The 24,407-nt window shown below is 45.9% G+C and overlaps 1 protein-coding gene across 6 annotated transcripts in view; it reads left to right on the plus strand.

Annotated features, from left to right (window-relative positions):
* The first annotated feature begins 757 nt into the window (after nt 1–757).
* The window catches only part of TIPARP (TCDD inducible poly(ADP-ribose) polymerase), a 45,388-nt gene continuing 21,738 nt past the window's right edge, over nt 758–24,407 (plus strand). For 2 of the 6 annotated variants that reach the window (XM_069083445.1, XM_069083449.1), the window contains exons 1-2: nt 1,490–1,959; nt 5,494–6,460. In XM_069083445.1, coding sequence (XP_068939546.1) covers nt 5,547–6,460 — 914 coding nt within the window. In that variant the 5' untranslated portion in view covers nt 1,490–1,959; nt 5,494–5,546. Of the gene's footprint in view, nt 914–1,487; nt 1,960–3,499; nt 3,730–3,784; nt 4,033–5,493; nt 6,461–24,407 lie in introns of those variants that run through there. The other 4 variants (XM_069083447.1, XM_069083450.1, XM_069083446.1 and 1 more) reach the window with 4 other exon arrangements.

Consider the following 24,407-nt stretch of genomic DNA (forward strand, 5'->3'; position numbering starts at 1 on the left):
CCAGGAAGTCTTCCCTGATCCCTCTGAATTCCAGGGCCTTGACTCTTTGCTTTCCTATTTAGGCTGTATATAGTTTGATAGCTATGTGTATATGTATATGTGTAATATATACATTGTATGACATACATTTTGTCTATATATGTTACATAGAATACATGTATTGTATAGAATACATTTGTTACATTATAATATATTACATATATACTATATACATATACACTGTTATATATACATATGAACATGTAGCTTACATATACACATGTGCATATACACTATGATACATATACACATATATGCCACAGACATAGATACATATCTCATTAGCATGTTGGGGGAGGGGCATCAGATCGTAAGCACTTTGTCTCTTTGTATCTTTAGCACGGTGCTTGCCACCTAACTGGTATTTAATAAGTATTTGTTGATTAATTCAATACTTAAAAGTATTACCTAACACCCAATATACAATTAATTACTAAGTGCTTTCCGTATTGATTGTTTTTTATATGAACTAAATCGCTTAATATACTCGGGCCTCAATTTCCGTATCTGTAAAATGGGAGCTAGGCACTGAATGGTCCTGGAAGACAGTCCCCACCGTGACCTTCAGGCTGGAGCCGGGAGCCCTTCTACATTCAAAAACAAAGCGGAAGCTTTCCTTTCTGTGAGGCTGACTACGTTTCACAGAAAACGTGACTCTCTTCAGGCTTCCTTACTCAGCCTCCCAGGCTCATTTCCCCCCACACCCACCGCACTCCGGTCTAGCCTGCCCTGTCCGGACCAGCAGGGCAGAGGCGGTGCTGCCTTCTTTAGCGGTTGGAAGGGAAACTCGGCTCCGCCTGGTGGAGCGGGAGGGAGCGCCTGGGTCACCGAGAGCTCGGGGATTTGCACGGCGGAAATATCAGGAGCTGCTTTGGTAAGGGGAGGAGCACCGGCTCCCTTCCCGGCGCTGGGGCTGACTCCGCTGGGACTGGGAAGCTAATTACGGGAGATGAGCCTGGGGAGGGGGGGAGGAAATGGGAAGAGGCGGCAGTGTGACGAGCAGTTTGCTAAAACTCGGTTCAACGTGACCTAAAAAGAAGAAGAAAGAAAAAACCCACGGGGTCTTTGAGCTCATGTTCTCTCCCTACCTACTCTGGCGCTCTGGCTCTCCCTCGGGAACACACTGACTGTCCCAAGCTCCACTGAAAGGGCTTTCGGACGCACGCAGCTCACTGCAAGCGGCTAACCCTGCAAGCCCCCAAGGACATTTCTTTCTCCCCGGCGCATGCACACACACACGCACACACACACACACACACACACACACACACGCACACACCACGCGAACGCAACAGGAGCCCCTGCGCGGGTCCATACATGGACACACACACTCATATTCACACACATACTCACACACTCACACTCACTCACTCACCCTGAGGGAGGAGCCTTCATACGGAGGTGTGAGAACGGGGCAGGGCTTCCCAGCCGGGTATCCTTTAGGCAGCCAGCCTCACTGTTCAGTCAGTCTCACTCCCCCTCTCGGCTGCTCGCCAGCCAGCCTGCTTTCTCCTCTCGCTCCGCCCCTAGTCGTGAGGGGGCCGGGAGAGTGGTTTACAGGAAACACTTTAAAACAGCTTAGCCAGTGAGACTGGGCTAGCAGAGCGAGGCAGAGAGAGGCTGCTTCCCCGCGAGGGTGTTGGGCTCCCGCACACTCCACCCTGGGCATGGTGTCTCAGTGGAGCCGAGAGCGGGGAGCCTGCGCGCCCTAGATGCCCAGGCTGCTGCCGGCGCGGCTCCACGTCCTCCCAGCCTGCCCCAGCCAGTCAGCTCCAGCTCCGGACAGCCCGGGGGTGGGGGAATCGGGAGGACATTCTTTCGGGCTCGCCTAACCTCTGTGGGGAGCCGCAGCAGCGCCTGTCACGTCCCTCGAAGTGCCGGCTGCCCCTGACCCACGGTGCCCCGCAGCTTCTGGTGCAGGTAAAAAGGATCTGGCTGGGGCCTGGGGAGAGAGGCATGTTGAGTGGCCAGGATCACCCTCCGCATCATCATCACCCACCTCCTTTGCCGCAGCCCCCCATTCATAGTCATCATCTTCTGCCTGCTCTGGACCTTCTATCTCACCCCCCAGGAAGGATAGAAAAGGGGAGAACTGAGAGCTAGCCCTAATTCCCAGCTTGTGGGGGGGGGGTGGAAGGAAGGGGTGGAAAAGTTTGGGGGATCGAGGAAGGGAGTGGCTGCTCCTGGGCTTGGCAGGAGCTCTGGAGAAAGGGAAGGGAGAGATCAGTAGACAGACCAGGTGCCCAGTGTTGTCGGGGGTCCTATTGTTAGGTTTTTTTTCGCGTAGGGAACGGGGGCTGGACAGATCCTAGGGCATTCACCCCCAGTCCTTTTTGTTCTCGCTGCCTGCACGCATGGTCCCTAATCCTCGGTGTCTGGGGGACAACTTTTTTAATTGCTTTTTAAGGTTAGGACGGTCAAGCCTATCCTTAAGGGTTGTAACCTCTGCCAGCAGAAAGAAATGTGACTGCGTCCTCCCGGGCTGTCTGTTGTCCCCTCAGATGGTATTGCCCTCATTGTGCACCAGGGGTTTGCTCTGGGCAGAGCATGGCAGGGCAGGGCAGGAGATGTTGCTTTGGCCCTGGGATAGGGGTGCCCCGCACTGGGCTTCCTGACCCCTGGGTTTGGGAGGCTTCAGCTCTGGGGCCAGCCACACTGGGAAATTGTTTGGCCTCCCTGTATGTAGGCATTGTGTGCGCCCCCAGAAAGAGGTGGTATTAATGGTCATTCTCGCTGACATTGCTCGTCCCAGGGAAGCAGTCACCCAGAAGGGCGGTTGGTTTTTCCGATTGTCTGTACAAGGAGTCTTATCTGAAGGTTCGTTCTCGTTCTCGTTCTTGTTCTCAATCTCTCTCTCTCCCTCTCTCTGTCTCTCTTTCTCTCCCTCTCTCTGTCTCTCCCTCCCTCCTTCTCTCTCTCTCTCTCTCTCTCTCTCTCTCTCTCCCCCCTCCCCCCGCCCCCCACTCTCCCCCTCCCTCGCTCCCTCCCTACCTCCCCCTCTCCTCCTCTCCCGTTTTCCTCCCAAGCCCCTGAGATCAGCGGGAACAGTTTTTCCGTAAAGGTTTTGTTTATTTTTTTAGTCTTGTCAGCAGCGCTGAGCTAGAGAAGGTTTGAGTGCCCACAAGATGGAAATTAACCGGGGATAAATGGGCTAGGAGGAGATTTCGGCCGGGTTGGGGTTGGGAAGATGTGTGCTCTCAAAGCCTGGGGCTCGAGAGTGCCCTTTTAAAGCCAGTACTGCCTGGGTGCCAGTCTGGGCTTCCCATTCATCCACCTTGGTGGACCGGCTGTATCTTGGACCCGACTTGCAGCCCTTTGGACAGGGTGCCTGCCTCTGGCGACGCTTCTTACCCTGGGGGTTCTTGGAGTTCCAGAGCGCTGCTGGCAGGCTCTGCCTTCGGCATTGCCTTCCCAGAAGAGGCCAGTAGGAGGCAGTGCAGGCCTGGGGCTTTAAACGGCTCCTCCTCCATCCCTCCAGGGACTATGTGAACTGTGAGCGCTTGTGGGAGAGGAGACGAGCTGCGTGCAACCCAGGGCCTCTGAGTCAGATGTCTGGTGACACAAGGACAGGGCATGCAGGTTCGTGAGAGGCTTCTGGGTTTGCACCTGACAATGAGCTCGTAGCTGCTGCTCCCTCTGCTCCTGGGAAACGGGCGAGGGAATTAGCTACGCAGGACAAAGGCATCGGAGGTGAGCGCGCTCTCGGGACAGCCAGGTGTTAGTGGCCGTGCTGCGCAGGTGGTCGAGGCCAGCCGGCGGGAGTCGCGCACACCCCCTCTGGCTCTCAGCGCCTGTATCCCTTTCTCCCGCTGTAGTCTGGAGAAAGCCTTGGGTGAGCGAGCGAACGAGCGCTGAGTGCCCACCCTCCACCTCGCGCTGGAGAGCTGAGAGACACCGGAGAAAAGGGGGAGAGAAGTCTGCCTCGGAATCATTTGTTTTGGTTTGTTTGGGGCTAGAGTTCGTGTTCGCCCTGTGTTTCTTAGGGAGGAGAGGGTGAGTTTCAGGCTCCCTCTGCGGTTGGGTTGGGTGTGGTGGGGCATAGGGAGAGGTATTAACAGGCTGTACAAGTAATTCCCTGAGGGAAGATCACTAAGGAAAGAAGAATGAAGCCTAGGTTGGCCAGTTTCCTATTGATTGATGACTGATGTCAGGTTTTTACCTTTTTCCTGAAGCCTTGGCTGCGGCCCCAGCCCACACGGACCTCTCCTTCTCTTCCGCCTTTTGTAACCATTGTACATTTGTTAATATTGATACCTTGTAGCCCACCCTCCTTTCCTTTCCTGTTGCTGTTTGTTTGTTTTTTAGCTCTAATCAGACGATTTATCCTGCTGTGGGAGGGAAAGGGGTGGACCTATGTTCATGTGTGACTGGTCTCCCCAACTGGATGAGAAAGCTGCCCACCCTCAGAGTATGTTTACTCTCTGTATACCCTGATCAAACTTGGGGGACTGTAAGCAAGTTGACTTAGAGTAGAAGGCTGCATTTGGTTTTGTCTTTGCATCTCAGTCCTACCGGCTGCTTCCTAAATGCTTTGCAAGTGAGGGTTGCTTTGGATGAGTACAATGTAAAGCGAATTGACAGGGGACTAAGCACGTCTTATTTCCGTGGTGTACCCTCCGTGGTTCTTGTGAAGTTTCTGGTTTTCTTAAGAAGTCAGACTCCTCTCAGAGAGCTAGCCCTCTTCCTACGATCTCAGCTGCCGGGCAGGCACTTAGTAAATGCCTGTAGAATTAGTTCCATTTCCTTCCTTCCAAATGGTTTTCTGAAATGCACAGTCTCTTCATTTTTTTTTCCTGAGGTAGCTATGAATAGTGATTAGTGGCACTGTTGTTAGCCGGCCTCCTTTTCTCATACTCTTAAATCAGGAGTAATATTTGGGGTATGGAGGGACCTAGCAGTAGTAAGTGCTTAATGCTTACCTTGGCCCGGTATACTCTTTGTCGAATGAATGAATTAGTTGGTATTTGAGTGGTCACCCAATGTTTCACATTTTTATTGAGATATTCTTTGCCCTCATATATTCTCCCCAGTCCCTCCGAAGATCCATACCTTATAACAAAGAATGAAAAAGCAAGAGAGAAAGAGTTTCCAGCACCACACAATACAACCTCTAAGCCTGACAGCACATACGGCATCACATATTCATACCCACCCACCACAGCCAAGAACGGCAATAATAGTAAGAGTTGGTCTGTAGAGGGGCTTGACCTCCATAACATCAGCCCAGGGGGGTGGGTTACTCCTCCTCTTTTTACCTGGAGAAAGTGAGGCTAAACCAGCTGTGGGGATTTGCCCAGGGGTCACCTAGCTGTTAAGTGTCTGAGGGAGATCTCATTGTGTCACCAGTTTTCAAATGAGCCTGTCAGCCCAGGCAGCTGATGGTCCAGGTAACTTGATAGCCAAGATCAATGACTGATAGAGGACTCTAATTGGTTCACTTTTCTTCCTGCCCAGGTTGTGGTCTAATCTTTGAATACTAAAGAAGGTGACACTGTGCTTCATAAAAGATGGAAGCCGAGTCAGGGACAGCCTGTATTGTGCAGCCTCACTGTCCTTCGGATGAGTTTCCTTGCCAGATGAGACTATCTGAGAAGATTGCTCCAGTAAAGACTTGTTTCAAGAAAAAGCAAGTTCAGAAGAGGCTCAGCACGGGGACCTTAAGAACCTTGAGGCCAATATTAAACACCTTATTAGAATCAGGGTCACTTGATGGCGTTTTCATGCCTATGAACCCAAGTGGAAATGGTGGTAGCAGCCTATGCCAGCCAACTGTGAAAAAAGCATTGGGAATGAATTCACCATGCCCACCAGTGGGCAGTGGTATGAGCATTCTTCTCTCTGGAGGGGCGGATGTCGGGAGACCAATACCAGAAGCTGATCCTTCCTCAGAGGATACAGAACAGGTGGTCCCATCCCAAGACCATGGCTTCCCGTCAGAAACTACCAATGGAACTGTGCCCGATCCTGCTGTGGGAGCCTTCCAGGATCCCCTACTGCACACAGCCACCAGCGATGTCCCTGTTAGCCCTGACTGTACAGAGAAGGCAATGGATTGTATTCCTGGTTTGTTTCAGCAGGACAATTATGCCCTCCAATATAACTTAAACACCAATCACAAGCTGAATACCGGACTCTTCCAGGGTAAGAGTGAGGAGGCTTCTCTCGATCTGGTCTTTGAACTGCTGAACCAGTTACAATATCACACACATCAAGAGAACGGGATTGAGATTTGTATGGATTTCTTGCAGGGAAGTTGTGTTTATGGCAGTGACTGCTTAAAACATCACACGGTCTTGCCCTACCACTGGCAAGTCAAGAGGACAGCCAGTCAGACATGGCAGAGTGTAACCAACGATTCTCAGGAGCACTTGGAAAGACTCTTCTGCAATCCAGACAATGACCGAGTTAGACTCAAGTACAGGTAAGTGAGTGGCTGGCTGCTCCCTCCAGCCCACTGCTGGCTAGTTAACATTTGCAAGAAGCTTTCCTCTGTCCATTCAGCTCCAGAAGAGCAGACTGTTCTTCCTGAATTTTCCACCTTTCCTTTTAAAGGAACAGGATTGTTTAAATAATTCTGACTTCTCCCTATGATTGCAGTTCACACTCATTATTTACCAAGGCCATCAGGGCTTTAGCATTTGGAAAATCAAAATAGACCACATTTTCTGCAAGGCATTTATTTCTTACTGGATTGGGTGTGGATTGAATTTGGTGAGCCAAGGGATCTTTTCAATGCAGAGTTTGCTACTTAAAAGAATCCTATAGGGAAACTTTTTGTTCTACTTTCTAATTTATGCAGACATTTGGCTTTTAAATATTGGGATTTCCTTGAGCAGGAAACACTTGCCACATGATTTGTGGGGCACACATTGGGATTATTTTCACACCCAAACCAACATGTTCCAAGCTATGACTAGTTACCAATAATTCCAAGAACCTGACAAGCCTCTTTTGATGTTTTTTCCTTATGTCAGACAAAGCTGGTAGTACCTTGTTGACACTAGAAAGTTTTAGTCAAATTCCTTTTGATTCTTCCTTTTATTAGATACCTTAAAACTTTTTTTTTTAACCACTGTGATTTATTTGATGCACTTTAGCCAAGAACAGGAGTTCTTAGCCTTATTTGTATCATGGACCCCTTTGAAAGATGGGTAAAGCTTGGACCACTTCCAGCAAAGTGTTTCTTAGATATAATAGAATTGCAAAGGAAACCAGTTATATTGAAATACAGTTATTAAAATATTTTTAAAAGGAAAATTAGTTCACGGACCACTAGTTAAAAGCCTCTGGCCTAGAAGTTCACCTTTTAACTGTAATGTCTTTTAATATTTAATGAGGTCAAAAGGTATGTTGCTTTGTCTGTTGGACAAAGCAACTGGTTCCTTACACAAGAAGGCTTTAGATAAATGGTCCAGTTCTTTTGGGGTCAATGTCCAGAGGACTGTATTTCACAGGGAACTTGTCTCTATGTCCTAATTCTTCTGAACTTTGAAACAGAGAAAAACCATAGAGAACCATGAAATAAAAAGAACTTGCAAGTGTGTGCAAAGCTATTGGACCAAAAACATTCTGTTGCAGCCTTGAAAATTCTCTTTCTTTGGGTCTGAGTAAGAAGTGCTTATTAATGATGGCATTGTGTTCATGACCAAGAGTTGAGACTTATTAGGAATCAGTGAGAGCACCAGCTCTCTGGAATAATAATGAAAGAAGGCTGAGAATTCCAGATGTTATAACCTGGTAGGACGATGGGGGCTGAAGCCAAAAGAGGAGGTGGTGGCAACCTGGGGGCTGAATGATGGGCTGGCTTGTCACTCCCAACTGGGTAATTCTTGTCCTTGTGTCTGAGGGCTTGCTCACCAGCAAGTCCAAAGTGAGTTGTCCAGTTTTCTTCAGTTCAGCATTAACTCTTATTGTTCTGATGAGTGACCTTGGAATCCCAGAGTTCTTCATCTTTTTAGTGTCTTGGACCTTATGGACAGGCTGGTGAAGCCTCTGGCCTCCTTCTCAGAATCATGTCTTTAAATGCATAAAACAAAGTGCATAGGATGACCAAAGATATTAATTATATTGAAATTCATGTAGCAAAAAAACCTTTAACCAAGGTAAATGACCTGAGGCTAATCACCCTAAGCATTAATGGTATCAGAGAAATCTGGTTTTTAAAAACTTTCCAGTGACCCCTGTCCCTCTTACCAAAGAAAAATAGTTAAGGAATTAGCTAACTCAGTGAGCCCATATGACAGTGTATGCAATATTGTACTGTATATTTCACTCTTTTACTGAAACAAGGGAGATACTTATCTTGGGGGGAGGGCTCAGTCAATAAACATTGTTATCCAGGCATTTTTTTTTTTTTTTGCCCTGTCCAACTCTTTCTGACCCCATTTGCGATTTTCTGGGCAAAGATACTGAAGTGGTTTGCCTTTTCCTTCTCCAGTTCATTTCACAGATAAGGAAACTGAGGCAAACAGGGCTAAGTGATTTGCCCAGGGTCACACAGTTAGTAAATGTCTCGGGCCAGGTTTGAACTTGGGAGGACAGTGTCCCGGACTCCAGGCCTGGTATGCTGTCCACAGCACCACCTACCTACCCCAATAATTATTAAACACGTTACATATTAGACATTGTACTAAGCACTGGAAATAAAATAAGAAAAAAAGAAAGACAATCTTCGCCCGCCAGGAGGCCACAGTCTAACTGGGTTGGGGGTAGGGAGTAAGTTATCCAATCTGGCCACATGATGGAGAAATCCCAAAGCAGTGTGTCCAGGTGAGAAATGAGGAGTTATCTGAACTGAGAGCCCCTCCTTAAGTGTAGGACATGGAGTTCATGGCCCCACTCTCCAAATGGAGGGGCAAGGGTAATGGTGAGGTTGGGTGGGTGGGTAGTAGTACCAAGGCTGATTGAAGGATGACAAGGTCACTCACTGCAGTTCAGCTCATCACTGATCATGAACATTGAGAGACTGTGTTCTGTGTCTTTAAGTGAAAAATGTAGGAAAAATGTGGGCCAGAGGGCTTTACATGAACCTTGAGATGAAAGTCAGGCTGTGTCAGAACTATAGCTAAACAGAAATGCTTCATCTTCCAAGTATCTTGTGTCATACTTCTCTTGGGATAATGAGGATTTTTCTGGGGGTCTTATGATTTTAAAAAAGCAACCATTTTTCCTGTGAAGAAATCAGTATGAGGTAGGAAAAAATTACTTCCTTTTTTTTTCCAATTCTTTTTGAGGCCTCAGTAGCAAACAGCTCTATTTTCCAAGTTCTTCCAGGGTACACATAAGTAACAGTTCTAAATTGGTGTGACTAGGGTGATTAATTTAAAAAAAACACCCCAACCCTCTCAGCCTATTTAATCCTTCCATTTCCAGACTGGGACATTGGGCAGTGACCTCCCCCATCCCCTGGTGAAGTACATTTCCAGACGGGTGAATACTTTCAGCATCTTTAGTACACTGAGTTTCTAGCTATTTAAACTGGCCAGGAAGAAACTTATCAAGGTCATTGTCAAACACATTACATTCTGTTACCATGAGTAAAGTGAGAGAGGAAGAAAAGCAGTTTGATCCCAGAAAAATACAGGAACTCATCTGACGTCATCGGGGCATTCTGTATTTTATTCTTTTTTAAAGGCAGTTCTGAGCTTTAATAAAGTACAGAAGCTGACCTTTGAGCAGCTCTTAAGGAGTTTGTTACAAAGTTGGCTCAGGGGTGCTGGCTTTTAAAAATAGTTTTAGTGAGGATAATGTGTATTATATGCTTAATACAAAAGATGTCTTAAATCTGTTGGTGTTTGTATATGTTTCTATGTATGTATCCATATGTATGTATCATATATGTGTATATAAGGGTGGGTGGGTGGGTGAGTGTGTATGCCTGCCTGACAGGAGGGTATAATGCTGCTCTGCTAGCCAAGGAGACTTTGGTTTGAGTCCTGCTGCTGACCTACACTAGCTTGTAGGAGGACAAGTTCATTAGTGCTTTCTCATGCTTAGAGTGATTGATCTTTTGAACTGGAGTTGAGAGGGAGGTTTCACTCTGGGCTAGGGAGTTCCCTACACCAATCCCACATACCTGGGTCATGACCAGGAGGAAAAAAAAAACCTAAAGCATAATGTGAATATTGTTTTTGTTGTTGTTATTGTCGACAATAAGTGTTCCCCTCCATGACATGGGGGGAGGGGGGGGGGAAATCAGTGTGGTTCCTGAGCATAATATGTCCCCTCAATGACAATATTGAGAGTAAGGTTATTATTGATGATTGAATGGATAGACGTGGCCTCAAGTCCACCAACTGAACCCTCGGGTTCAGGACTTCCGATGGGGAGCTTGACGTCCAACATGAATCTTCTGTGGGATCAACTTATGGTCAATGCAGCCTGGCTTTCCTTGTAATCCCAAGCGATGTTGGGTTTCCTAGCAACAAGATGCAGATAACGGCATTGCCGAGGGATTCGCAAACAAGCAGGAGCAGCCCAGTTCACATGGTTACCACATTATTTGGCTAAAGCTTATTAATCTCTTGTGGTCAGGCTTGTAAAGCTCGTCTATCTATGCAGATTGCATACGACCAGGAAGCAGTCCTCCTCAGCACTTTGGTGGCTGGGGAAGGGCCAGGCTGGAGTCAGCTGCAGGGCTAACCAGTGGGTGGCGGCTGTTTGTGTTGCTTGTTTGTGGCATAGTAACTAACTGGCTGCCACACTCGGTACCCATAATATCTTCATTGTGTGGAGTTTCGAGAGAGTTCTTAATTCTGGGCGCCTGGCAGAGAAGAGGGTTGGGGCTGAGCACTCCTGGGTTAAGCCTGTTGAAAATGAAGCAGCTCAGATTATGCAGATGGAATTTCCTAAACATCTCATTTTCCCAGTTGGTTTCACTGTAAGATATTATTTAACCCCAAAAGGCAAGCTGTGTGTTAATTTTATTCCTAAGGATAAAATCAGATGACAAGGTTGTATTGGATGGTAGCCTAAGGGCCTTTTCAATGCTTTGCTTCTATGATTCTATGAACACATTTTCAACAAAAATTTAGTGCCTGCTGATTTAACTGGTTTGTTTTAAATGCAGTCTTTTTTGTTTTGTTTTCCCAATTTGGCCTTCAGCCTGACTGATGAGATAGGGTTTGCAGTGGGCTTTCTTATGATGCTTTTGTACATCTCCAGACGTTTAATGCCAACATCAGCTGGACACCAGTCGTGAGCTCAAACCTCTGCACATCCAGCACTGAGACTTCCTTTTGAACCTAGGATAGGCCTTGGAGTATTTCCAGATTAGGACCGCGTGCTCTTAGGGAAAAAAAAAAAACCAACACTGAATGTTTTGTTTGGGGACTAAGAGAAGGGATTCTCTGACAGTCTAAGGCTGGTTGTCAGTGGGAGGGAATAGTTTGATGGCAGAACTCAGCAGTTTTTAAAAGCCCTACACTAATCATGCCAGTATTGTTGTGGATAATTGGAATTGTTGGGGGAGGCTGTGCTAATCTGTTTTTTAAATCTCAGCCCCTATTTGGCCATGACCTTATGTTTGAAGGGAGCTAGAATGCTCTGGAAGTTGGGACCACTCAGGAGGAGGGGCAGCTTCCCACTTCCTTTTGGAGTGCTCTGGGCAGGTGCACGTGTGGCATGAAGAAAGGGCGACGTGTAGGTTCTGTTGTATCGTTTGGCCTTTCCTCCAAGTCCGGGGTTCTTTTCTTCCTTTAAATGCCAAGCTGTTGTTGACAAAAAAGGGAGTTGATGTTGCTGAAGGATTAAGCTCAGTGCTGTCATAGTCTCAGTTTCTGTGCAATTTCACTCGCTTGGGTTGTTTCTGGGAGTCCTCTTCTGCTCATGTGATAACACCATCAGATGACTTCACAGGCAAACAGGAGAAAAGTCAAGTCCCAAGCAAATCCCACCTCCTACAGGAAGCCTCCCCCAGCCTTCTTCATTCCTGCTTTTCTTCTGTCAGTGATTTCCTGTTTGGCCTGCTGCGTATTCTCACTCCCCTTAGAATGTAAGCTCCCCGAGGTCTGAGACTGCCTTTTGCCTCCTTTTGTACCTCCAGGGTTCAGCACAGTACTTGGCACATAGGAAGCACTTAAGAAATGTTTATCCATTGATTAATGATGTTGGTAAAAAGCTGCCAGCACTTACTGTTCTCTCAGCCTATGACCTATACGTTCCTTTGTCTTCCACCACCATCTCACCCCACCTCCCATGGACTGCTTCCAGGACTTCTGCTTTGCCCCACTCGTTAAATTAAACAAGTTAGCTCTGTGGTCTGCACAGCTGTGGCAATGTATGAGCTAACTCATTATGTGTTATTGATAACACGGAGAGGAGCAAACAGCTGAAACTCACTCTCTGGGCCTTGCGACTTTTTAGTATTTCTTGAATATATACAGCTGGATGGTTTGAATTTATTTTTAAAAATCCCTTGCTGGAGAGAAAGAAAGAGAAGAGAAGAGGGAGCCTCTTGAAGCAAGATGTTCGTGAAGTGACTTTGCAAATGGGCGCCTGATGCAGAATAATGGGCTCCAATGAATTGGCTCTCTGCACCTCTTCCTACTGCTATTTACATATGAAATAAAACTAATTGGCTTCTATCTCTGAAGTTCCTCGGCAGCAATCCTTCATCCCTTCCCTTTCTGCTTTATCCTTGAGTGAATCCCAGGTTTTTGGCCGAAGCAGCTGTCACCTGGCTCCAGGTTGGGGTCAGCTTGTCCCTGGTGTATTCATGGCAATCAGACCAACCTTCCCGAGGTAAAGATAGAGAAGATTCAATCACACATCTCTTGTGGGCTATGTAGCGGCCTCAGATGCACGCAGAGAATCAAAGGGATGTGGATTGTCATTACAGAAACTCAGGTGGGGTTTGCTTTGTTGTGGGAAAATTGCCCCACACAAGGCCTCCTCTCGTGCCCTCCTGTGGCATTCCAGTGACCTTGGGTCCTCAGAAGTTGTGCCAGTGAGACGTAAGCCCTATTGGCTGGTCCTATGAAGACATCAAGGATTCAGCTGTGGGCCTGATAGCTTGACTGCTTGACCAAGTCTGATTATCTTTCTCCTGAGGTTGGCTGGGAGGTGAGGAAATTTTCAATGACCATAACTGAGGAAGATCATCTACTAATTTCGATCTGAGAAACATTTATTACCTATTGTATGGCAGGAACGAGTGACACTGACAAAAACAAAACAATTCCCGTTCTCAGTGAGCCTTGGCTAGTGCAGAAATAGGGATGCATCTGTGATTTCCTTGTGCGGAGAGACTTGGATGTTCCTGGCTAGGTCATGCCCTTCTATGAAACTTAACCTGTCAGAGTACTGCCACCAACAAGGAAGGGTTAGGTGATTTGTCCAGGGTCACCCCGCCTGTATGTGACACAGGTAGGTTTTGAACCTGGCTCCAAGGCAGGCTTTGCATCTACAACACCACACTGCCCTTATTTACACTAAGTAAATACTAGGCAGTTTGAGAAGAGAGAGCATTTACAACTAGGACTGAGGGTATCTTTCCAAAGGAGGTATTTGAAAGATTCTGAGAAGTGGAGATAAAAAGGGAATGAATGCATGGGGGATGGCTGGTGAATGTATGGAGGAGGCAGACGGAATGCTGAGCTCAGAGAACATTGAGTACTTGGGTAGGAATGGATCAGAGCCCTCATTAAGGGGGAAAGCTAGTGATAAAGGGGGAAAGATGGGTTGGAGCAGAGTATGGAGGGAGGGCCGGAAGGTCAAAATGAGGCATCTGTGTTTGATCCTAGGAAACTATGATGATGCATTGGAGGTGTCTGAGTAAGGGAGTGACAGCGTCAGACCTATGCTTTAGGAAGATTGTATTGGCTGCTGTGTGGACAGTGGATCAGAGAGCCTTGAAGCAGGAGGAATGAGGGCAGCAGTTACAGTAGTGTAGGAGAAAGATACTGAGGATTCAATTAGCATGGGGGCCGGGGAAAAAGGGTTCCTATAAGGAAGCTGACAATTGACTGATTGTCTATATGAGGTGAGAGAAAGAGAAAAGAGTCAAGGACTCGAATGATGAAGCATGCCAGCTACCCATTTCCTGAGAGGAGAGAAGACTCAAGATCCAGAGCAAGACATATTTTCAAATGTGACCAGCATGGGAATTTATGTTGCTTGCTTCTGCAGATTTGTTACCAGAGCTTTGCTTTTCTTTTTTTTTTTCCAATGGGAGGAGAAGTTCAGAGGAAGAGAGAGGTTAGAGATAAGGTTCCCAATTTTAGAAAAGAAGAAAGAGAAGGAGGAAGAAGAGAAGGTGGCAAAGGAATCTCGGACAATTACAACAGCTTTGAGAATTAGGTGTTGAATTTATTATGTACTGAAAAGAAAGGCAAGTTCTACCAAACAGATTTGCAGTTTTATGAATGATCATCTCCTTCTGCAATGTATGTGGAGAGGCTCATTGTATTTAGTGTTAAAGTCAGAATTTGGGGTTTTTTGTTTTTTTTTTTTTTGCTTTTTGGAGGGCAATTGAGGTTAAGTGACTTGCCCAAAGTCACGCGGCTAGTAAGTGTGTCAAGTATCTGTGACCGGATTTGAACTCAGGTCCTCTTGACTCCAGGGTGGGTGCTCTATTCACTGCACTACCTAGCCGCCCCCTAAAGTCAGAATTTTTTAAAAATGAAGAAACCTAAAAAAAAGGTCAATGATAACTTCAAGGTTATGAACCAGGTAGCTGGAAGAATGGTGCTGCTTCCACAAAGTTAGAGAAGTTGGAAAGAAGAGGGAATTTAGGGGGAAATCTGGGGCGTTCTCTTGGAGCATGTGGAGTTTTGGGTGCTAAGTTGAGATGGCAATGCAAGACTGGAGCCCAAGAGAAAGAATTAAGGATGGATATCACTATTTGGAAATTGCTTTTGTAGAGATGAGAAATGAACCCATGGAAATTCTAGGAACCCAAATGCAAAGAAAAAAACAGACTCAGTACAGAGCCTGAAGCCATGGGGCAGGAGCAGCTTTATGATCCAGTAAGGACTTTCAAAGCTATTGAACAGATAGGAAGAGAATAAGGAGTCAGTCAATTAACTGCATTTATTAACCGCATTCTTACAGTACTAAGTGCTGGAAATCAATCAATCAATAAACATTTATTAAGAGCTTTGAGATCTACTGGGTGCCAGACATCATGCTAAGAAGTAGAAAGATAGCCCCTGCCCTCAAGGAGCTTACAGTCTAATGGGGGTGGGGGGAAAAGACAACACATAAAGGGGAACTGAAAATCAGAGTGGGGAAGACAAAGGTACCTGCTAGGGACATAGCTAAGGAATGGAAAGGAATAAAGGGTAGAAGTATCATCAGATATAATGAAAGAGAGATTCTACGCTGAAGAGGATTGTTGACAGTGTCCAAAGATACCGAGAGGTCAAGCAGGAGGAAGGAATGATTTAGCAGTTGAGAGAGAGAGAGGGATTGAGAGAGCAGTTTCAGTTGGAAATTTAATCGAAAGGGGTTGAGAAGTGAATAAGTGATCTAGGATTTTTTTCCTAGTACTGTAGAAAAAACGAAGCCTTGTTGGGTGGAAGAAGTTCCCACACATGACAGGAACTTGGATTTATGGAAGGACAGGTAGGTAAGAGGTCATACAAAATTAGATAACAAATTACTCTGCATAATTGAAGCCAAACCAAGGTCCTTCCTCGTTGCTGTATTAGGTAAGAGGTTGTGATCACATGGCATACTGTACTTTGCAACACCATAAACATGTAAGTGAGGCAAAGCTAACTCTAAAGTTCACCATCTCTTTGGGCGACACTCTTTGGTGTGGAGATATCCCCAGTGCTCTTCTGTGAAACCCTCCCTGTTTCTCAGTGGTTGTAGTTATTGTTGTTAGGACAAGTGCAGAGAGCAGGGAACTATATTTGTCTCTTTCCAATCAGCAAAAAGGTGTCTCCCTGGGATATGGCTGGCTGTATTCTCATTCTTTTTATCTGGTATCTCCCCAGTTAATGGCTAAAGAATCAGTACTAGGGGTGATGATTACTGTGGAAAAAGAGACAGTCTTTATGAGAGCAAGAGATGCCTTTTCTCTCTCTGCAGAAACCAGTGAGTCATGAGCACACGTGAGTTAGTGAATACTGTGTGAGGAGTAGAGAAAGCCCAACCTGCTGCGTCTTTGGGCAAAAACTGCCCTTCTTCATTCAGGCATATGTATTGTGGGTGCTACCCTTAATAAGCCCAGGAAGGGACTTCTGGTGGTTGTGCGAGGAGACAGTGAACTTCCCATAACAGTAGGAAATTTTGAAACATTCTTGTTTCGAGCTGGTTTTATGAGAAAATGTGTTTTCTAAAATGTCTCTCTTCAGTGAAAGAAGAGAGCAAGCCTGGGTCTTTGGCCATCAGGATTGCCTAACTACCCACCCGGCAGCATTCTCCCCCATCTGGTGGCATTCTGCAGAAGTGGAGGTGGTGGGTGGTTCCTCCCCACTGTCCCCGTGGAGCACTGAGGTCTGGACATCAGTGCAGGGAGGGGACAGGGAAAAGGAGCCGGGCCCCAGGCGCTCTGTGCACCCACAGAATGCAGCGTGGGCACTTTCAGAGAAAAGCTTGAGCTTCTGTACCTGATCGGCTCAAGGACGGGGCAAAGGCCCCAGAATCCTCCCATCGCTTCCTGCTGTGGTCACTCTTTGGTTTCTGCCTGTCTTTCTTTCACTTCTAGGCAGTGAGAGAATCCAAGTAACAGGTCTTCCTCTTCCCCTCCTTCCCCCACCATGAAAGGTTCTACCCTGAGGAGATGAAAAGAAAACCCAGGCTGGTGCGCTTTCTTTCCTCCCTGCATATCAGAGCCCTTGTGTGGAATGTTCTGTCATTAGTTTGTTAGTACACCTTAATTTGGACCATTTTAGCTAATTGGTACAAGTGAGTGCTGGAGAGTACTTTTTCTTCTACAGAAACAAAAGATCCTTGTCTGGACATGTGGTTCCCAGAGGCTCCTCTGATGCTGAGGTCAAGGTGTTCAGACATAGGCAGCAAAACCTAAAGCAATACTGGGGCATCGTTCCTTCTGGGTCTCTCAATCTGGGGAGACAGTCCTTCCTGCACTCCCCCCAACACACACCCAGAGAGCCCTAGATGGAAGAATGGAGTGTCCACATGCTACATATAGTAACTAGAAATTCCTGCTGATATGAACTATGGGGAGAGGAAGGATTCCATGCTCTGCAGTCCAAGGACCGGGGTTCACATCCTTTTTCTGACTCTTACTTTCCGTGTGACTTTGGGCAAGTCACTTCCCCTAAGTACCACATTCTTTATCTAGCGACCTGTTGGCCAGTAGAGGCCTTAGGATAAAATGAACTTGGGATTATTTACAAAAAGTTACTTTGAGCGTAAGGAAGGCCTCCCTGGGTTTTGGTCCAAGTGAGCCACAGATCGGAATTACCGCAGTTTCGCTCCACCTGATGGGTCCTGAAGCTGAGCCCTCACGGCCATTGCCTGTCTGACGTCAGCACTGAAGCCTTTCCACGGGAATGTTGCAGTCTCTGTTTCTTCTCCAGGAAGGAGTTGTGTTTAGCTGTCTTGCTAGAACTGGCATCTGTGATGGAAAGTGGGGGTTAGGCTGATTACACGGAGCGAGCCCGTGCCTTGGTGTCCCAGCTGTTCTGGTAGAATCGGAGTTTCACTTCCTGTTCACACCACGATACAATCATGTGTCTCATCTCTTATAGCTGCCCTCTGTCTGAGAGGCTTGGGTGCTGCTGAATCAGGCAGAAAGGCTCCAAGCTGCCTGACGCTTTGAAATCGAGCTTCTTGGCAGCATTCTGTCAATCAGCAAGCATTATTAGGTGCCTACTATGTCCCGAACACTGTGCTAGGTGCTGGGGAAACAGAGGAAAATGGAAAAGCCCCTGCCCTCACAGAGCTAACATTCTGTCAGTGAAAACGACATGTCCAGAAAACTGCGTGCAGAATGGTGACAAGTATGTGGGGGAGGGGGATCAGCAGTTATGGGCTCTGTATGGGAGGTGAGCTGATTGGGCTTTAAAGAAAGTTAGGGATTCTAGGAGACAGAGGCGAAGAGGAGTGCATTCCAAGCATAGGGGACAGCTTGTGCAAAGATACAGAGAGAGGAAATGGGATACTGGGTGTGAGAAAAAGGAGGAACAGTGCCTGGGCCATAGTGTCCATGAAGGGGAGGGATGTGTATGAGTCTGGAAAGGCAGGTTGAGACCCCTTTATTAAAGGCTGAACTGAGGAAATTATATTTGATCCTGGAAGTGATAGGGAGCCAGCCACTAGAACTTCCTGAGTAGGGGAATGACCAGGACAGACCTGTGCTTTCAGAATGTCACTTTGGGTCATGACCACATCTCCAAAAATAAAGAGACACATGCATATACTACTGTGTACTTTTAAGTGTGACTGTTCTGGAATCATAATCAAGTCAATTCTGACATTTCTATAAGAAAGAATGGGTCAGCCTACTCTCCCCACTTTCAGCCTGCATCCTGGTCACTTCCAAAACTCAAATCCCTCTCCCTGGCCAAGTGTATGTTGTCTTTCCCATTAGAATGTAAAGCCTTTGAGTCTAAAGTGTTTTTGTATCCTTGGTGCTTAGCTCTGACAGGTTTGGCAAACATTCATTCATTCATGTGTACACATTATTTACCCTGAAAGAATGTAAGGTCTTTGAGGGCAGGTTGGACCCTTTCACCTTGTCTTTGTGCGTGTCATATCCTGAGCACTGACTTAATACTGGCTGATTGATACTGATTGATACAGAGACACCTTTACAAGAACAGTGGGTTCTGCCTAGTTTGTAAGGAGGGTTTTTAATGTGCAACGCTTGTTTATGCTTCCCTAGGGTCAGCACTAGGAAAGCTCTTCGGACTTCTTTGCTTTGTTCTAGTGGTTTTGACAACACAAATCTTTCAGTGACTCTGGGATTCTCTAATACCAGGGACAGCGACTGATACCTTCCTCCAGTGGGTGCCATACAAGTTTTTTTTTCCCCTTTACCTCTTGCTCCATGAACTTCATAAGGAATGTGCAGGAACTATCAGGATTCCAGGGTAGTCTTATAAAGCTCTGACTAAGTTTGACTTTAACTGAGTGCTTTGCAGTTACAGGTTCTGATTGGTGCCTCATCCGCTCACTGTTTGTACTTTACAAATTCAAAGGGCATTAACAGATGCTCACTTAGACAAGTACATGATGTTCCTTTTTCTAAAAGGGGATTTTTGGGTGTGTATGTATTATGTGTGTGTGTGTGTGTGTGTGTGTGTGTGTGTATAGATAGGTGGCACAATGGATAGAGTGCTTGGCCTGGAGTCAGGAAGACCTGAGTTCAAATCTGCCCTCATTCGCTTACTAGCTGTGTGCTCCTGGGCATGTCACTTATCCTCTCTTTGCCTCAGTTACTTCGTCTGTAAAATGGGGGAAATTGCAGCACCTCCTTCCCTCCCAGGGTTGTTTTGATGATCACCTGAGATAATAATTGTACAGTGCATAGCACCAATGAGTGCTTTATAAATATTAGCATATATGTGTGCATAGTGTAATGATCTGTTAGAACAGTCCATTGCAGGCTAGCTGTATATGGGTGTGCATGTATATATGTAGACATACATATATCATCTGTGTAGTGGAGAGAGCTCCTTGAGAGCAGACGTGATCTTTTGCCCTTCTTTGCCTCCCAGAGCTTCTTTCAGTGTCCAGTACACAGTAGGCACTTAATACATGTTTATTGGCTGACTGTTGCATGTATATGCATCCATCTTTGTGTTGTGTATATGCAATGGACTATGCCTTTGAAATGTATTTTTTTTTGGAAAGGGAAAAGAAGGTCCTGACCTTTGATTTCATCTGTGTGGGGAATCTATAGTTGTGGAAATTTCCTCCATTGATGTGCATAAGCAAATTATATTTGTTTTTTGTTTATTTTTTTAAACCGATCACTTAACAAAAAGACATAATAAAAATCTCATAGGTACTCATAGTCTAAACTTCAGTGTATAAAACAATAAAATACATGGCAACACACAGAGAAACTTCACATGCACTTGGTATCTGTGATAGAGAATCCCTGTGAGGCAAGGCTTGAACCAGATCTTGACTCCAAAGCTGGCCCCTCTTTCAATTAGTATTGATTCCACACTTTCACATCTGTCTTGGGGGAGAATCGAAGAGTTTACACTTCAAAGGACCTTAGCCTCAAATCTAAGCCCCTCACTTTACATTGAGGAAAGGGAGTCACAGAGAAGTTGAAGGCTTTGCCCAGAATCACACAGATAGAATTCATGTTTTAAAATTCCAAAGTAGAATCTGAATTCAGGTCTTCCTAAGCCCAGGGCCCTCTTCACTATCCCATGAGGACTTGGGCTGTCCTGTATGGATATAATATGCCAAGAATTCCAGGAAGCCCAAGGAAGTCTCCAAACCACATCCCATTTCTTCTCAGGTTTATATGATTCTTTTCTTGTCCCTCTCTAGTCAGGATAACCTGAGTATTAGCAGAAACACCTAGTTTTGGTTGGGGGGAAAGGGCGGGGAGCTTGACAAAGTCAGAAAGTCAGCCTATTCCCCATCTACTGGTTCTCAAGGAATCTTGTGACTAATTTACTTTTCACTCATTATCCAAATGCTTTTCAGTTGTTTAGAACAGGAGAGAGACCATAGTGCATTGAGGGGCAGACCTGGGTTCAAGTCTTGTTTCCAAACATCTAGAGGATCATGATCTACAATCAATACCCCAGGCAACTCTCCTGCCCCTTAGCTTACACAAGAATTACTGATCCAAAGTTATCTGAAGAGGTGAACCATTGGCCTAATTTCAACCTAAACCCGATCCCAACCCCAAAAGGAACAAAACAGAAACAGAGTCGGCTCAGTCTCGTGCTTTCTGCTTTCTTGTACAATAATTTTGAAAACACCATAGATTCCTTTCAATACTAAACGATATTTCCTCACCCCACCCACAGTTATGTGCTCTCCAACTTGAGAGACTATTCACAGAAATGTTACAGGTCACAAAAGAAAGGGAAAACAATGTTTCTAAAACAGGAAGTGAGGAGAGTCCAGGGCCCCCTAAACATGAACAAAGTACATGGGCTTTCCATGCACCTTGGAGGTTCAGGATGTGATGTTAATTTTCATCAGGATGTGATGTTAATTTTCATCAGGCTGTGACATTACTGAGTGTCTCCGTCAAGGCCCAGAGAACCCCAGGGCTTGTCAGATGAGCTTATGAGAACACTAAAGGCGGCCACCAGGAGCCAGCTCTGTTTTATTTGGTGTGCCTGTGAAATATTTCCAGAACTCTCTGTTTCCAGCCACTGTCCTTATCTGGGATTTACAACAGGAGGGCCTGTACTTCAAACAGACTTCATTTACCTTTTGGCCTCTCTCTGCTTTCACCATGAACCAAAGGCTTCCCATAGCTTTTATCTCCCCTCCCCCATCCTCCATAAGGGTTCTTAACCTGGGGTCTGAAAAACTTAGGTACACACATACATACATACATACATATATATATATATAACTACATTCTAATGTAATTGATTTCTTTTATAATACTATGTATTTTATTTTATGAATTTAAAAACTATCCAAAGAACGGGGTCTTCAGGTTTCAGCAGATGGCCAAAGGGGAGGGAGATCCAAGATGCACGGGAAGGAGTCCCTCGTCTAAAAGGTTAGATTGGAACAAAATGGCCCTGGGTCCAAAAAGGGCATCTTCTTTTTTCACCAGTTCTCACTCTCTCTCTCTCTCTCTCTCTCTCTCTCTCTCTCTCTCTCTCTCTCTCCTTCCCTCCTTCCCTCTCTCATCCAAAGAAATCCTGCCTTGTTTTCTCCTTAATTTCAAAAACTTGGATTTGACTCAGTTTTCTCCTTTGTAAAAAGAAGCCAGACTCAGTGGTCACTTCCAGCTCAAAGTCTATATCCCCATGACTTCTTCCTGAGGTGGAAAATTTCCCAAGCCTATCCTGTCCTTGTATCCTCAGCACCCTGCCAGGCCCAGATTGGCACTTCATTGATTCCTGAATGCTTCACACTCCCAGCTGCCAGGGCCTTTCCGACCAAACAAGAGAAGTATTTGCTTTGCATGTAGTTTGTATTATTTCTTACCTACACACTTCAGTAGAGGTCGTCCCCCCCTCTCCAATAGACTGCAAGCACTTTGAAGTCAGGGCCTATCTCACATTTTGTCTTTGCATCTATCACCTAGCACAGAAACCAGTTTATAATAGGAGATTAAATGCTTATTGGATGATTTGGCCAAGGAGTTTAGAGCACCGAAGACCAAAGACCCACTTCTGCTCTTGCCTGATAACTGAATATTTTGATCTCTGAGTTTCTGCTCCCTGGCTGGCAGTAAGAATTCAGCATCCTTCTTAGAAAAGGAGATTCAGCAGGCCTTCTATTTTTTTCTTATCTCTGACAGTTGTGTAAATGGTGCCACTTCTTCAGTCTTAATTACCTTGGCTCAGTTTACCTAAACAGAAACCAAAGATATAAAAAATGTCTAAGTGTGAAGTGAATTTTTTCTTAAGCCCTGATGGAAACAAAAATCCGTGTTATCTACTCTGGTTGTCACCAGACCTTCTTTTCCCAGCAAAGTTATTTTTCTTTTCATTATTTTAGATGATTTCTAAATCATGAAGCTGCCCAGAAATAGCTCTCCTCTGTACTGGGGCCAAAGTGTGTGTGTGTGTGTGTGTGTGTGTGTGTGTGTGTGTGTGTGTGTGTGTGTGTGAGTGTACGCAGGGAAAATGGTGCCATTTATCTCAGATGGGGAATGTTCTTCAAAGCCTGTTTCCTTTCATTCGTCTGGGTGTTCACACCAACACTATTTACCATTTACGCTTTTTCTTTCTGGTCTGTAGATGCCTCTGCTTATCGAAGCACACAAAGGAATAATGATCATGTGGGGGGCATATTTGCTGAATCAGTGTGGGTGTTGGCGCACCAGGCATTGATAAAATATGCTGGAGAATGTCAGACTTAATTAGTTTGTGGAGATATGTGCAGATTGGGAGGAGAGCACCTAAGCCAGGAGAATGGCTTCTCTTGTTAGAGCTTAGTGATTTTGTGTCTGGAGCCCCATCTTGTGCTGTGTGTTGGCGAAGGAAGCCTGTGCAAGCAGTATTGTTCATCAGCCAAGTGACTCACAACCGTCCTTCAGGTTATAACCCCCAGCCCCTGTCTTCGACTCCCTTGCTTTCTCATTCTCCTTGGAGGCATTGCATCTCAGGGAAATCAATTCGAGTTTCAATTCCTGGGGCCCTTGACTTTTTCTTTTCACATTCTGAGTATGTAGATTTAGAGCTGGAATGGATTTCTGAAGTCATCTAGTCCAACCCCCTCATTTTTACATAGAAGGAAACCAAGGCACAGTTTCCTAAATGAAGCCTAGGAAGCCTAAATGACTTGTCTAAGGTAGTAAGGTGGAAAGAATTAGGTGGGATTTGAACCCAGATCCTTTGACCTCAGGATTCTTTTAAATTCAAAGATGAGAAGAATGGGAAATAACAGCACAGGTAAATAGAAGCTGTTCTGTGACCCTTTGGATTGGATGACCCTTCTCTCAAGGGGAAGGGGAGAGGGTGGGAGGGCCACTAAGTACCTGAAGCCCCTTTATCCTTTTTTCTTCATTTTCCAACTCCTTCCTCAGCCAGATGGATTTGTGGCTTGACTCGATAGGTTACCATTTCAATTGCTTCTAAAATTCCATTTCCTCCAGGATACCTTGTTTGATCAAATGAGACCATGCCTCCCATGCAGCTTCCTTATTCTGGGAGTAATCCCCCCACCACCACACTCCTCATGTGACACTCATCCTTGGCTCTACCCCAAAAATGTACTTGCCATTGTCGTGATTTTGATGTTAATTCATATCATATGATCCTGCTGTGGGGAACCATGCCTGGTCTCCAGCCTCCCTCAGAAGAGAAGAGCTGTCTCAGGTTGAAGTTACTAGGTGACAAAGTAGAGTCAAGATGACCTGAGTTCAAATCCAGCCTCAGATACTTCCTTGCTGTGGAACCCTGGGCAAACCACTTCACCTCTGTTGCCAAATCTTTCTCATCTGTAAAAGTGGCATGTAATAGTAGCACCTGCCTTTCAGGACTGCTGTGAGTCTCCAGTCAGATCACAATTATAAGGCTCTTAGCATATGCCTGGCCCATAGCAGACTTACTCTATTCCCCAGGCAACACTGTCCTCCCAGTTCCTCAGGCTTTCTACCTAGGAGTGATCCTGGACTCCTCAGGATCTCTCACCCCCAGCCCCCAACCCACGTCCAACTGGTTGCCATGGCCCATTGATTTCTCCTCTGCAGCATGTGTCAAGTGTGCCTTCTCTCCTGTGACACTGGCCCCACTGTAAGGCAGCCCCTCCTCACCACTGCTGGCAGCAGTCTGCCTGGTAGGGGC

This window comes from Petaurus breviceps, unplaced genomic scaffold, assembly GCF_028583685.1.
Source record: "Petaurus breviceps papuanus isolate PSGF00001 unplaced genomic scaffold, PetGlider_PUasm1.0 173, whole genome shotgun sequence".
Taxonomy (NCBI): Eukaryota; Metazoa; Chordata; class Mammalia; order Diprotodontia; family Petauridae; genus Petaurus; species Petaurus breviceps.